The sequence below is a fragment of the Chinchilla lanigera genome, unplaced genomic scaffold (assembly GCF_000276665.1).
Source record: "Chinchilla lanigera isolate Chin_1 unplaced genomic scaffold, ChiLan1.0 scaffold00095, whole genome shotgun sequence".
Lineage (NCBI taxonomy): Eukaryota > Metazoa > Chordata > Mammalia > Rodentia > Chinchillidae > Chinchilla > Chinchilla lanigera.
This window is the reverse complement of record NW_004955496.1, coordinates 1,083,418-1,096,272: the sequence shown is the minus strand read 5'-3', so window position 1 is coordinate 1,096,272 and position 12,855 is coordinate 1,083,418. Positions and strand designations below refer to the sequence as shown.

Sequence of the window (12,855 nt, the reverse complement as noted above, 5' to 3'; positions counted from 1 at the left end):
AGCCTTATCAGACATTTCCCTGAAAACACAATCAAACCTAACACCCCCTCAGAATCTGATGTGCACTGCAAAACAGGCTGAGGGAGCAGTTAAAAATGACTACTGGGAAGCAATTCCTCCCACCCAGAATGTGAGACATTCTATAGAGAAGACACAGGTCCTAGGACAAGCAAGGAGGAGGAAAACTACAATTAGAACAAAAGACTGATGAGTTTTAATAATTAAGCACTGAATGTGGGCTTTGGACCTTGATTCAAACAAAGCATCAGTAGAAAGACATTTTGGAGACAAAATGGGGAAATTTATATTTGGGCCGGACATTGATGATGGTAAAGCCTTATCATTATTAGGGTTGCTAATGAAATTATAGTTATGTTTTTAAAATGCCCTATTACAGTATTTCCTAGTCTACTGACATAATATCTAGGCTTTGCTTGAAAACAAACCAGCAACAACAATGGTAGAGCATGTGCTTAGCATGTGTAAAGCCCTGGGTAAAATCCCCAACACAAATCAAACAAAATGAGTATGGAAAAAGTCTTCATGAAATAAGATTACCAACTGATTTTTCAAGCTGGGTGAGGTCTAGGGCAATTTATAATACTCTTTTCTCTTGATTTTGAGAGTGTGTTGCCCAGACATGGTGGTGCACGCCTATAATCTCAGCACTGTGGGAAGCTGAAGCAGGAAGATCACCACCTCAAGCCCAGCTGGGCAACTTAGCAACTTAGTGAGACCCTGCCTCAAAATTAAAAAATATAAAAGGGCTGGGGATGTAGGTCAGTGTGAAGACCCTGTGTTCAATTTCCAGTGTTGCAAAAAATAAATCATTTTTAAAGAACCTTTAGATTTCTACCAAATAACCCGTGAACTTCTATCTCTGTCCAATTTCTTCACAACCTGCAGCTAACTTCTGCTTCTGCCTTATGTCCCCTACTTCCCATAGGCGTCGCCTCCTTCAGCTGGCCTTGAGCTCCCTGTTCTCGGGATGATTTTCCCTCTTGTCAAGACCTGTGTTCCCTGCTGCCATTCTTTCTGTTGAACAAACGGCATCAGTCACCATTTGCTGGAACCAGTGACAGTGCAACCTTCTTACCTGGCAATCTAAGCTCTGACCTAATTGGGAAAAAACAAATACAGGGTGTGGAGTTTCTGAAAGAAATTTCTATTCTTTCAGTCGGCCTCTTGCCCTGACAATCTTGCTACCTTTATGGCCAGTTTGTGGTGGCCCACAGGAGAGAGGTCACTGCTTCAGGGATCATGAGCCCTCCTTTGGGCATGCTCTTTTCCTAGTTTGAACTCCTAAAGCACCTTTCTCTTTCACTGAATTGTGTCCATTTCACCCCCTGAGACAATGCAAAGCTTCCTGGGGACCGAGCAGCATAGCTCACCATGCTGCCAGTAAGGCTTGACTGTTGCTGGGCCTGGTAGTCCAGGAAGGGAAACTGTGCATGCACAGCAGTGCTGGCTTGGCAGCCTGTGTCTACACCAGCACATGACCTTTGCATGATGCTAACTCCCTGAGCCTCAGTTTCCTCATCTCTAAGGTGGAGAGAAGACTAATTACCTTAAGAGGAGCTGCAGGAGGTGACTGAAGCAGCACACAGTCTTTTTAAACGCAGCTTCCCTTTGCCCGCTCTCTTCCTAATTCTAATGTATAGTTTTGTACCTTCTACATGGGAAATAAGCAATAACTATGCTAGCAGGTTTCCTACAGTGGAAATCTTTAACTTCATCAGGGCCAAAACAGTACTCTCCAAACAGCCTGAGGGCAGTCAAAAGTCATAGATAAGCATGGCATGGTGGTACATGCTTGTAATCCCAATACAGAGGGTGGTGGAGAAAGGAGGATTGCAAGTTTGAGTTCAACCTGGGCAATATAATGAGACATGCCCCCCCCCCAAAACACAGGGAGGGCTGAGGACATGGCTCAATGGTATAGACTCTAGGGATTCAAACCCTAATACTGCCTAAAAAAAGTCATAGTTGGGTATCCAGCATGCCACCAACAGGAGCTTATAAGGACGATACACGTGACCTCAAAGTATGGAATTGTGAGTATGAACATGAGTGTACGATACAGACATTGTGCCTTTTGGGGTCACTACAGCTTCTCAGCCACTGACTCATGTATGAGAAGGAGAATATTGGGTTTACTCCTAACAGCAAAAAGAACAGATGACTTTGCCCATGGAGTGAGCACTAGCCAGGGAAAGACCTTCCCTGGATCTCAGAAACAGGCAGGCACTGTGGTTCCTGACCTCCTTTTCCCTGTGACTCCAAGCTTGTCTGCTCTGTTTTCCACTCCCCATTCCCTTCAATCCCAAGTCACTCCCAGCACCATGTTAGGGATACTTTTAAGACCACCAGGCTACTGAAGTTATGAAAAGACCACTATGCACAAACCCAGCGACAAGGACCCATGTGGCATCCACCTCCCTGTGCACTGGCCCAGCTTCATCTAGGATCTTACCACTCTCACGGGGCTTTGGTCTCTGTCCCTGGATCCTTTTGTTCTTCTTCACTTCACAGCTAACCCTCACTTCGCCCTCACTTTCCATAACTCTTACATGCGGTACTGCAATGTATTACAGAACATAAAACTACATGCTATACAGTACAATCAGCAAAAATCATAGTCCTGCATAAACAAGGTGGACTGTATGAAAAAAGACATCAAGGCTCTATCAACAAGATGTACAGAACTGTACAAAAAAAGATGGGCAGTTAGGTCTGAGCAGAGGGTCTGAAGCCCAAACGGTTAAACAGGTAGGTCATCAAATGAGGGATATCTGTATTTATCTGAAAAATCTATTTATGTTGAGGTTATTGTCCTCTGGAAAGTTTTTCTGGCAGGTGAAGTGCTACCTGTAAGGTCATATCTCCATGGCTCTATCTCAGAGTGGGTGCCCAGGAGGGAGGGGACACGTGCATTAACACTCGCATAAGCCTCCCATTAAGTGCTTCACTAAGTTGCATGTTAAGTTAAGCCAATCACCTTCATTTTACATTGAAAAACTGAAGGCAAAAGGTGAGATAATTTGTGCCACGTCATGGAGCTCCTAAAGAAGCAGATTAGAATCAAAATCCAGGTGTCTATGTCCAGAGCCCAAACCTGTAATGCTACACAATGTTCTTCACACACTGCCTGAGAAATAGACTATAGAAAGCCACTTTTTTTTTCAGTAGGGTTAATCATTTCATCACTAAGTGGATATAAAATCATTAAATCTGAATAAATATAGATAGTCTATTCATTCAAGAAATTTTTTTGTGTGGAGTTAAAGTTACAGCTTGGTGGTAGAGTGCTCGCTGTGAGGCCTTCAGTGTAATACCCTGCTCCAGCAACTCTAAAAAAAGAAAAGGAAAGGAAAAAGAAAACTGTGTTTTCCAAGTATCAACGCTGGAGAAAAAACTGAGATAAAAATGAGTGGCTGAGGAAATGATAGCAATGCCCACAGATGCAAAGCACTACAGGATTGACTTAATTGTTCCAGCAGTGCTGCATACTCTCTGCCTTAGTTCAAAAAAATAAAGAGATAGAAGGAAATGCTGCATGAAGCTGACAATAAAAATTCTTCAATTAATGTCAGGAGAAAAGAATTCTAAACAAAAATTAAGCTTTAAAATGATATAATACCCTCTAAATACACAAATGATCATGTAAAAATAAATATGGAATCTAGTAAAATAAACAAGCTGTTACACTATGTATACTATTAATTATATAAACCATCTGGAGATCATGGGGTCTTTCATACCATATTAACCATTTACATGTTAAAATACTGAAAAGCACTAAGACTATCATCATTCTCTTTATCATATAACAACACATAAAATATAGCTATGAGGAATGTAATGCTTTGCAAGTCTAGCATGATTTATTCAGGATAGAATCCATTACTAGTTTAATGTGACAAACCTGTTGTGTAGTGAGAGAGATCAAGGCTTTGTACACGTACACACACACACACACACACACACACACATGCACGCACACACTTTTCGGATTTCTTGGAGAATATATGTGCCCTCCCTCTGCCCCCAAGGTACAGCGTATGAATCTAAGAAGGCTGCGCTGGAACACAAACATGAAATATGGGAATTGCTAAAGTGTTAGGTTAGAAGGATCTTACTATAAAATTTAAAACATATGAATAGAAAGTTAAATACTGCTCCCAAAATATAATATTTTATCCAGAAATAATTCCTTACAAGACATCCAAGGCTTGAGTTTTGTAAATGTTAGGAAAAATACTGTGAAATGGCAATGACAATATCAGAACAAAAATTATTTTTAAGAAAAGAAACCAAAAGGAGTTGGAGAAAAAGGCAAAGTGACATTTTCTACTTCCTTTCAAAGGTACCTGAAAACAAACAAACAAACAAACAAACAAACAAACAAACAAACCACAGATGGAAGGCACGCCTCCTCGTGCAGTTGTCTGAGGATATTTGCTGGTGGTTTTCTCTACATTTTTTCTCGCTGGGTAATACAGAATGACAACATGCACACCACGCTAGTGTTCCAAGCTCCCAAGGGGAATGATAGCTCCCGCCTGTTCACATGCAACTCCACAGGGGAATTATGAGAAAGGCTTTGAAACTCTAAAAACTTTATGCAATAAAAATGGCCTAGGTTTGGAAGGCTCCCTTTCACTTAACATCGTTGTACTGCTACTTCAGTATCCACTGCTGAATGCACAAATGGGCTTATTTGGGCCAAAGAAATGGTCAGTGCATTTTGATGACCAGTACAAGACAGAGACCCAAGTATATTTTTAAATACAACTAGTTCCTCCCATTTGTGTTAGGTTATTTATGAGTGGGATGTTCTTAATGTTTAGGCAATATGCCACCGTGCAAATCACCATAAACTATTTTCTATTAATACTCTTGATTGTTAAATATGAAAGCTCGCTCTTACACCCTGCAAATAACTTACTATAAAATAAAATAAGTATGGCCATGAGTTGCTGCTATTCATTTTCATCAAAGATTGAACATCAAAATAAATAAATCACCATAATGAAAGAAAATGAAGGTATCAAAACTCTCCAGATCATGGGAAAGCAAGATATTGAAAATGAGAAATATTCAGTAAAATCTCAGCCCTTGGAAGCCTGAAAGATGTGTTTCACATGGCATTGTCTATGACGTGAGCTAAGACCTCAGGGCATTTAGAATGCACAGCTGGTCACTTTCTTTCTCCCCCAGCTTCCTTTCCCTTATGTTCTTAACTCACCATTCACAACTCAGTAATGTTTGCTTAACTTCTACTGTGTACAAGGACTAAGTTAGATGTTGCAGACATAAATAAACATGAAAGAAAGCATAGATCTTGCCCTTGAAGGTGATAAAACTATTAGCAAAGAGAGAAGAATTTTAGAAATAACTATCATGCAACTGCAAGAGGAAAAGAAAGGAAGAGAATTAATATTTCCTGAGTGTTAGCCACATGCTAGGCACCATGTTAGACGTGTTACACGTACATTGTGACTTTAACCCTCATACCATATGCTGAGATGAGACACTATCATCTGTGCTGTAGAAGTGGAAAAATAAGACTTGGAGTAGCTGAGCAACCAGGCAAAGATCGCACAGCTGCTAAGTAGCACAGCTAGGATTTCAGGCATGATTTGTCAGATTTGGGCATTTACTATTCTCCTTCACTTTATTTTTTTTTATTTTTTTATTTTTTTGGTTTTTCTCCGGTACCGGGAACCGAACTCACGACCTTGCGCTTGCCAGGCAGGCGCATTTGCCGCTGAGCTAAATCCCCAGCCCCTCTCCTTCACTTTAAATGTTAGGTGATACAAAAAGTTGTATGGGTAAAGTGCCACGGGGAATCCAGAGAAAGGAGAAATTGCACTCTGGAAAGCAGGAAAAGCATCTTGTTTGAAGCAGAATGAAGGGAGGTCACATCTGGATGTACAGAAACCTGAGTGTGTCTAAGGATTAGGTTAAAAAAAGGCTAAAAAAGTAAATGCATTGGCTTTCTTTGGGTGAAGCATAGAGCCCAGAAAGAGTATTGATAAAAAATTAAAGGAAGATAAGGCTAGAAAATAAGCTGTATGAGAGGATTTGAATGTCAGGCAAGAAACAAGATTTTCTTGTACTCTCAATGGTAAACAGATTGAGACTCAAAGTTTTGGCTTCAGAACCACGATAGACAATTTTACCTGGCTGACTCAGATACGATGATACTGGCTGATAGTAGTTTCCATCCCAGCCCTCCATGCTTGATGCCTGTGGCTGGCTAAGGCCCTCCCCAAATGCTTCCCCTCTACGGTGCAGTCTGAGCCTGGGGATTTCCCATATGAGCCGGAGTGAAGTCAGGGCTTGGAGTGGTGAGTCTGGAAGACTGGAGATGCTGACACTTTATTGACCATTTGCAGTTATAAAACCCCAGTACTTGAGATGTGACATGGCCAACTGGTGTATGAAAAAGTGCTCCATGTCACCAATCGTAGGAGAAATGCAAATCAAAACCACAGGGAAAGATCATGTCGTGCCTGTTAGGATGACTACTCTCAGAAAGGCAAGAGGATGTGGAAAAAAGGGAAGGAAAGTAGTCATTACCAAAAACAGTATGGAGGAACCTCAAAAAATTAAACAGGAAACTACCTTGTGTCCAGCAATCCCACTCCTCTGGTGTACCCAAAGGAAAGGCAGTCAGTATCTGGAAGAAGCACTTCTCACGGCAGGCAAGACACAGAAACCTGTGTTGCCAATGGTGAAAGGATAGAGAAAGTGTGGCAGATAGATACAGTGGAATACTATTGAGACAAGACAGAGGAGGAAATTGTGCCTCTGGCACCAATCTGGATGAACCTGTAAGACATTATGTGTGAAATAAGCCAAGCACAGAAATGCAAGTCCCTCTCCCTTATATGTGGAACTTCTTCCTAATAGTCAAGATATGGAATCAGCAGAGGTGGCGCTGATCTATGAATGGAATCATGCGGTACCTGAAAGGAATGGAAAGTTATTCAGCCTTTAAAAGAAGGAAATCCTGCTATTTGTGACCACACGGATTAACCTGGCAGGCACTGCTAAGCAAAATGGTGAACAAGGCATAGAGAGGCGCTCTGTGATTGCACTCATACGCTTATGTGGAGAATCTTAAAAAGTGGAACTTCTAAGATAGGGTGGGGGCTGGTGGCAGGAATGGAGAGGTGTAAAAGGGCACGCATTTGAAGTTGTAAGATGAATAAGAGTGGAGTACGGTGGTGCATGCCTATAAGCACAGCTACTTAGGAGGCTGAGGCAGGAGGACTGCAAGTTTGGGGTCAGCCTGGGCAATTCATGTAGCTCAATGCTTCCTGGGTTCAGTAACTAGTCAATTAGTCTTTCCTTCTGTCTGACTGTCTGTCTCTCTGTCACTCATCCGTATTCTCTCTGTCTGTCTCTTCCCCTTTCCTCCTGATCATTTCTCCACTTGCTCCTGTTTCCTGGGATCTCTCTCAAACTACTGGCACCCAAATCTTTAAGAACTGCTCTGGCACGAAGGAGAAGTAGTCCAAGCTAGACAGAGGTCCCAAATGAACCTAAAATATATTAAAGATCATAACGTTCTCGCAAACAACACACCATCTGCTGTCTCATCTTTTCTCCCAAGGGCTCAATGTCCCAGGGATAGCAGCGCTTTTGATTTAGCCTTGCCTTCTCCCTGCTGCTGGCTCACTCAGGTGAGCCTCTGTTTCCTCTGAATGTGCGACTATATGAGCACACATACACACACAACACCCTGGAGCTATTGTGAGCATTAAATAACATGATGTGTGCAAGGAACCGGTCTGTCTTCATCCCACTATAAAACAGCTATGACAAATTTAGGAAACAAGATGTAACTTTCTTCTATGCCCTCCCTTAATAATTAATTCAAACTAACTTGGAATCTGAGTGGAAATGACAAATAATGAGAATATGCTTAGATATCACTACAAATCAAAGGTCAAACTTATTCTTTTTTTTTTTTTTTTTAATTTTTCTCCGGTACCGGGAATCGAACTCCCGACCTTGCACTTGCCAGGCAGGGTCAAACTTATTCTTATGAGCTTAGTGTGCAGAGAACTGCTTTCCTGGGCAGTGCATAGGAATTTCTGCTCAATTTCTGCCACCTTACTAGGCATCCCTATACAGAGAGCTCGTAAGAACTATAAATCATGTTCTTGTGCTCTGGTATTGAATTGAGCCCATAATAGATAATTTTGTAGATGCTGACTGCAAAGCTTATAAATAAGCCATGAATTGGCTTATTTATAAAACAATTTGGGGGTAAAGTAGCATTCAGCATATTAAGGCAAAGGATGGAAGCCTGGTAAATTGCATTATTCATAGTTATTACAATGCTTAAGGTAAAAGATTAACAACTGTCACCCTTTCTCAATAGCATCCCACACAGCACAATGAGTACTGATAACTGTGCTTGAGTTTGTCGCCCTATTTCTAGAAAATCATTTTTTCTCTTGTATTTCCTTCTTCATACACATTTTGCCCTGCCTGAAAACTCACTCATTTTCTTCAATCTGATTTAGAGCTCAAAAGATTTCCTGTTGACTGCCTTCATGCTTAATTATAAATCATGTCTGCAGCAGTTGGTTTATATTGAAAATGTAGAACACAGTCAATATCCGTCTGTATTAAATCAAATGAAGCCAGTAGGATCACAGTCCCAATAATCAGATTTGGATCTTGTTGTGGATTTACAACATTATTAGTACATGATTAGTTGGGACTTAATGCAAACCAGTTCGTGCCCAACATTCAGTCTTTCTGCCTTTTGCTAAAGTCCTATGGTGCTGGTCCAGATCAGATAAGAGCTCTGCTTTCTGTGAGGACACACAGTAAAACTCGCCATCTGGCCCAGCAGCTGATGGGGCTCACACAGCTCTGGAGAGGCTCCCAAGTTTCATTCCTGGGAAAAATGTGGTCTCCTATATGGTGTCATGACTACTAGTTCATAGCTTTCTTTTTTTCTTTGAAAAGTGCTGCAGTGAAACCTCCATACTGGATGAATGTGTTAGAAAAGAGTTCACTTACCTGAGGACCAGGCTGCCCCTAAAATGGAGAAGAGGAGACAAAAAAGACAATTATAAAATTGTTACTACATAGAATATTTCCACTACCAAGATAGTTTTCAAAATATTTACAAAATATTTCTGAAGTATTCTAGTACCTAATTATTGAGAAACTATGAATTTAAAAAACCACATTGCATCTTAATATTTTTACTCTACACTATTTGTCCAAAATCTGATGCCATGGTCTAGTGTACATATGTATCTGCAAATGACCCAAAGGTTTGAGCATGCTCCAGAAGTGAACTGGGGGAAAAGCCAAGGAAATATCACACCTCACATTGTCATAATCAGTGGGTTCCATCTTCCAGCACAGACTATTACCGCGCTCTGTATTCAAACATTACACAGTTATAGGAAGGGGCAGGGTTATTTTAGAACATACTGAGCCACTGAATTCTTCGCTGTTGCACTGACATTTTAATAAGTATCTACCTTTTACTTTGCACAAACTTAAGGCAATTTAAAAGGATATGAGAGGTCTTTGGCTCACAGCATTTTAACTCCTTGCACCGTCAGTAGATTTTGTGAACCCTGGCTAATAGAATTTGCCTGGCTGATTGAATGAATGTCACTTTCTTATTGTCTAAGCTAATGACAGTTTCAAAGCAGTACAATGGTGAGTGCTTCTGGTTAAAGAAAAATCACCTGTTAATAAAATTATGGATTACATATCAGCTTCTTAAAATCTCAAACTGGATTTTGTGTCCGATGAGAGTAAAGAAAAAGTTCCCAGTGAGTCAGAGAGGGCAAGAACAATGCACGGTCACACTGGACCTGCTGCCCATGCCAGGGCACCGTATTCGGGAGCTTGCTCACTGAGTCTCTCTCCAGGCCTGGGCACTCTCTCGGAACTTGTTCTCTCTCTGGTGATAGACCAGATGATGTTGAAGAACTTTGCCTGAAAATATGGTGGGCTAGGGTTTATCCAGTTGTCCCAGGGAAGGGAGCGAAACCAAGTTACTGCAGCTATTATCCTACTCCCCTGCTCTTTTAGTGGTGAAGAGGAAGGGAATAACATGCAGCCATCATCCCTGAATATCAGGAATGTACATTTGGATGTGAGGAATAACTGCTCTACCTTTCGCAAATGTTGAAACTGAGGCTCAGAGTAATAAGCTAAAGGCCATATAGCCTATTAATGGGAAAGCCAGAATTTAATACCAAATCTGATTGCCAAGTTGACCCATTTCCTAGCTGTTCTGTTCTCCGGCTGGTGGCCAAGGTCACTGGTACTTGCCAATAGACCAGTACCAACCTTAGCCCCAGAGTGGCCTTCACATGAACAGAGACTCCACCTCCCCCACTCCTGGGGCCTCATGCACAGTCCTGCCTCCCCAAACCTGCAGGCACCCCACCTCTTAAGTGATTTGCAGAAACTGGCCCACAAAGCGTTTTGAGGGTCACATCCCTGAAATTAGTGCTAAACACAAAGACGTTTTCAATGATGAGCCTACAAAGGTGGGGCTTTCTCCTGACAGGTAAGTGGGGCTCCACCAGATCCACCAAGTGGACAAAAATCATAGAACGTGCATTTCTTCCTTCCCCACCTTCCCTTTGAGCTCCTCGTCTTTTGAGGGGGTACTGGGGATTGTACACAGAGCCTGCACGCTTAGCTATAACCCCCGCCTTTTGGTATTTATTATTTGGAAATAAAGTCTCCCTAAGTCCCCAAAATTGCTTTCTGTGCTCACATGCCATCCTGCTGCCTCAGCCTCCCAGAGTGCAGGGATTACAAATGCACGCTGCTGCCACTATGCCCGGTGTCCTCGTTCCCTTTAACTTTTTGGATTTTCTGATGTTTAGCACTACTGCAGAGTCAGAAGTATGAATATGTGTTTTTATAGAACTCTAAAATATATCTCTTATAAGGTATATGAAAAATAAAGTGTGGAATTGTTTAAAACCAGAAGAAATTTCTTCAACAGAATCTATTCAGCACCATTGCTGAGCTTTGCTGATTCCTACAGTTGTTTTACAAAGGACAGAGTTTTTCTTTTCATCTTTAAAATGTGGCATATCTGCCATTACACTGAACAAATGACTAAGCAAAATGTGTGCATTTACCTGTTCTATACAAATATGTGTTGTACTATGGATTGTAGCTTAGTGAGAACAAGTAGTATTAAATGACAATAAAATTTAAAAAGTAGAGCTCTGTATCGACATTGGAAAGCCCATTGGCACCAGGGAAGCCCATTACTCTGCAGTGAGACAAGAACTCCAGGCCTGTGTGCGTGGGAGTACGTGGACATGGTGGGGGATGGGAGAGAGAACGGGTGTGGTTGCTACATCTATCTCGAGAGCTTCCCAGAGAAACAATGTGCACAACATGACCAATTCGGTGACTCTGCCACACAAGTGTCACAATACGCCACAAGGCTTACTTAAGACTCAGGACCTCCTGTGCCCCGTCCACTCTCTATGTGACGAGACAGTCAAGTCACTAGCAGACACCTGCCATACCCCCGAGAAACAGTCTGGCAGCTGGATCCTGCAGTCACCACAGTGGAGCCACCAGGTCCCAGGCAGGGGTGGGCGTGAGAGCTGGGCAGGGAGAGGGCAGGCCAGGGCCCCAGGGATGAGCATCTCAGGAACGCCCTGGTGACGAAGGACACCCGGTGACAAAGATTTAGACCCTGACTAACTGCCAAAAGCGTCCTTTCAGAAGCCCCATCCATTGTTCCTGAGAGGTTCCTCGGGAAGTAGGAGCTCTTTCGCTCATTAGTGGTTGTTTTTCTAGCCCATTGTGATTTACAGGTAGTGAACATGATTAACTGGGAAAGTTGACTTTTCTCCGTTTTCTAAAATACGCCCTGTGTCTACTTATAAATTACAATTAGTGCTCACCAAACACATCTGAACTTGAGTTTGAAAGCATGGAATTACTGAAAGGGACTTTCTCCCCACAAGCAAATCACCAGAATGTTCCTATAAATAAAAACCCCGATCCTACATCACCCAGGGCCGATGCCAAGAGAAACATTTAAGACTCAGAAACACTGGAGCTGGGACGCAGGCCTAGAAGAGGATGGTGCTGAAGGGTTAAAGTCACTGACTCACTGTCCCTCCACAGCTGAGATAATGTCCCCGAGGCAGCTTGTGCATGGGGGTGGGGGCGAGGAAGAGGTGACTTCAAACCTGGAATCAGAACAGTCAGTGTGTTGGGAAATAATGGCCAGTAGCGGATGCTTGACCTGGGAGAGGGTCCCCAGGGAGGGAGCCACATGGACCGTGATAAATGAGACCATCCGGTCAGGCCTCCGGGGCGCCTGTTGTTCCTTCAGGCAATTAAAGAGCAATAGTAACCGTCTTTCTTGAGCTGTTAGCACAATTAGGCTGTCAGGAAGTGGTAACACTCTTCGCCAAATCGACAGTCATTTGGATTTCTGACTGAGGCGATGAGTTTCACTACATGATACCATTTTTATGGACGGTAAATCTGTGTCCTTTGTCCTTCCCTTCAGATGGGCTGAATGTTGTTTTTCTTTTCAGCTTAAGCCATGCGTAGTCAGGGATACACAGGTTGGTATTTCAAAATAGTATATTATTGTGGAATGAGCAGGATAACAGACTCACATGTAGCTTTATTGTGATTAATTTTACAAGGTCTTTCCTCTCCAAAACCTTGAGAGAATTTTTAGTATAGTTTGTGCAATTCTGAAAGCTACTTTCTCCACTGTGGAGTAATTACAAAGAAATGGCCTTAACATCTCAGAAGAAGCGGAGCTTGATCATTACTTTTATTTCTGCAGGCTGGGAGTTCCAT

General features: G+C 42.2%; 1 protein-coding gene across 8 annotated transcripts in view; it reads right to left on the bottom strand.

Moving 5' to 3' along the window:
• The window catches only part of Col25a1 (collagen, type XXV, alpha 1), a 415,634-nt gene that overhangs the window by 158,835 nt on the left and 243,944 nt on the right, over positions 1-12,855 (bottom strand). For all 8 annotated transcript variants that reach the window (XM_013505432.1, XM_013505435.1, XM_013505431.1 and 5 more), the window contains exon 5: positions 9,049-9,066. In XM_013505432.1, coding sequence (XP_013360886.1) covers positions 9,049-9,066 — 18 coding nt within the window. The remainder of the gene's footprint in view (positions 1-9,048; positions 9,067-12,855) is intronic.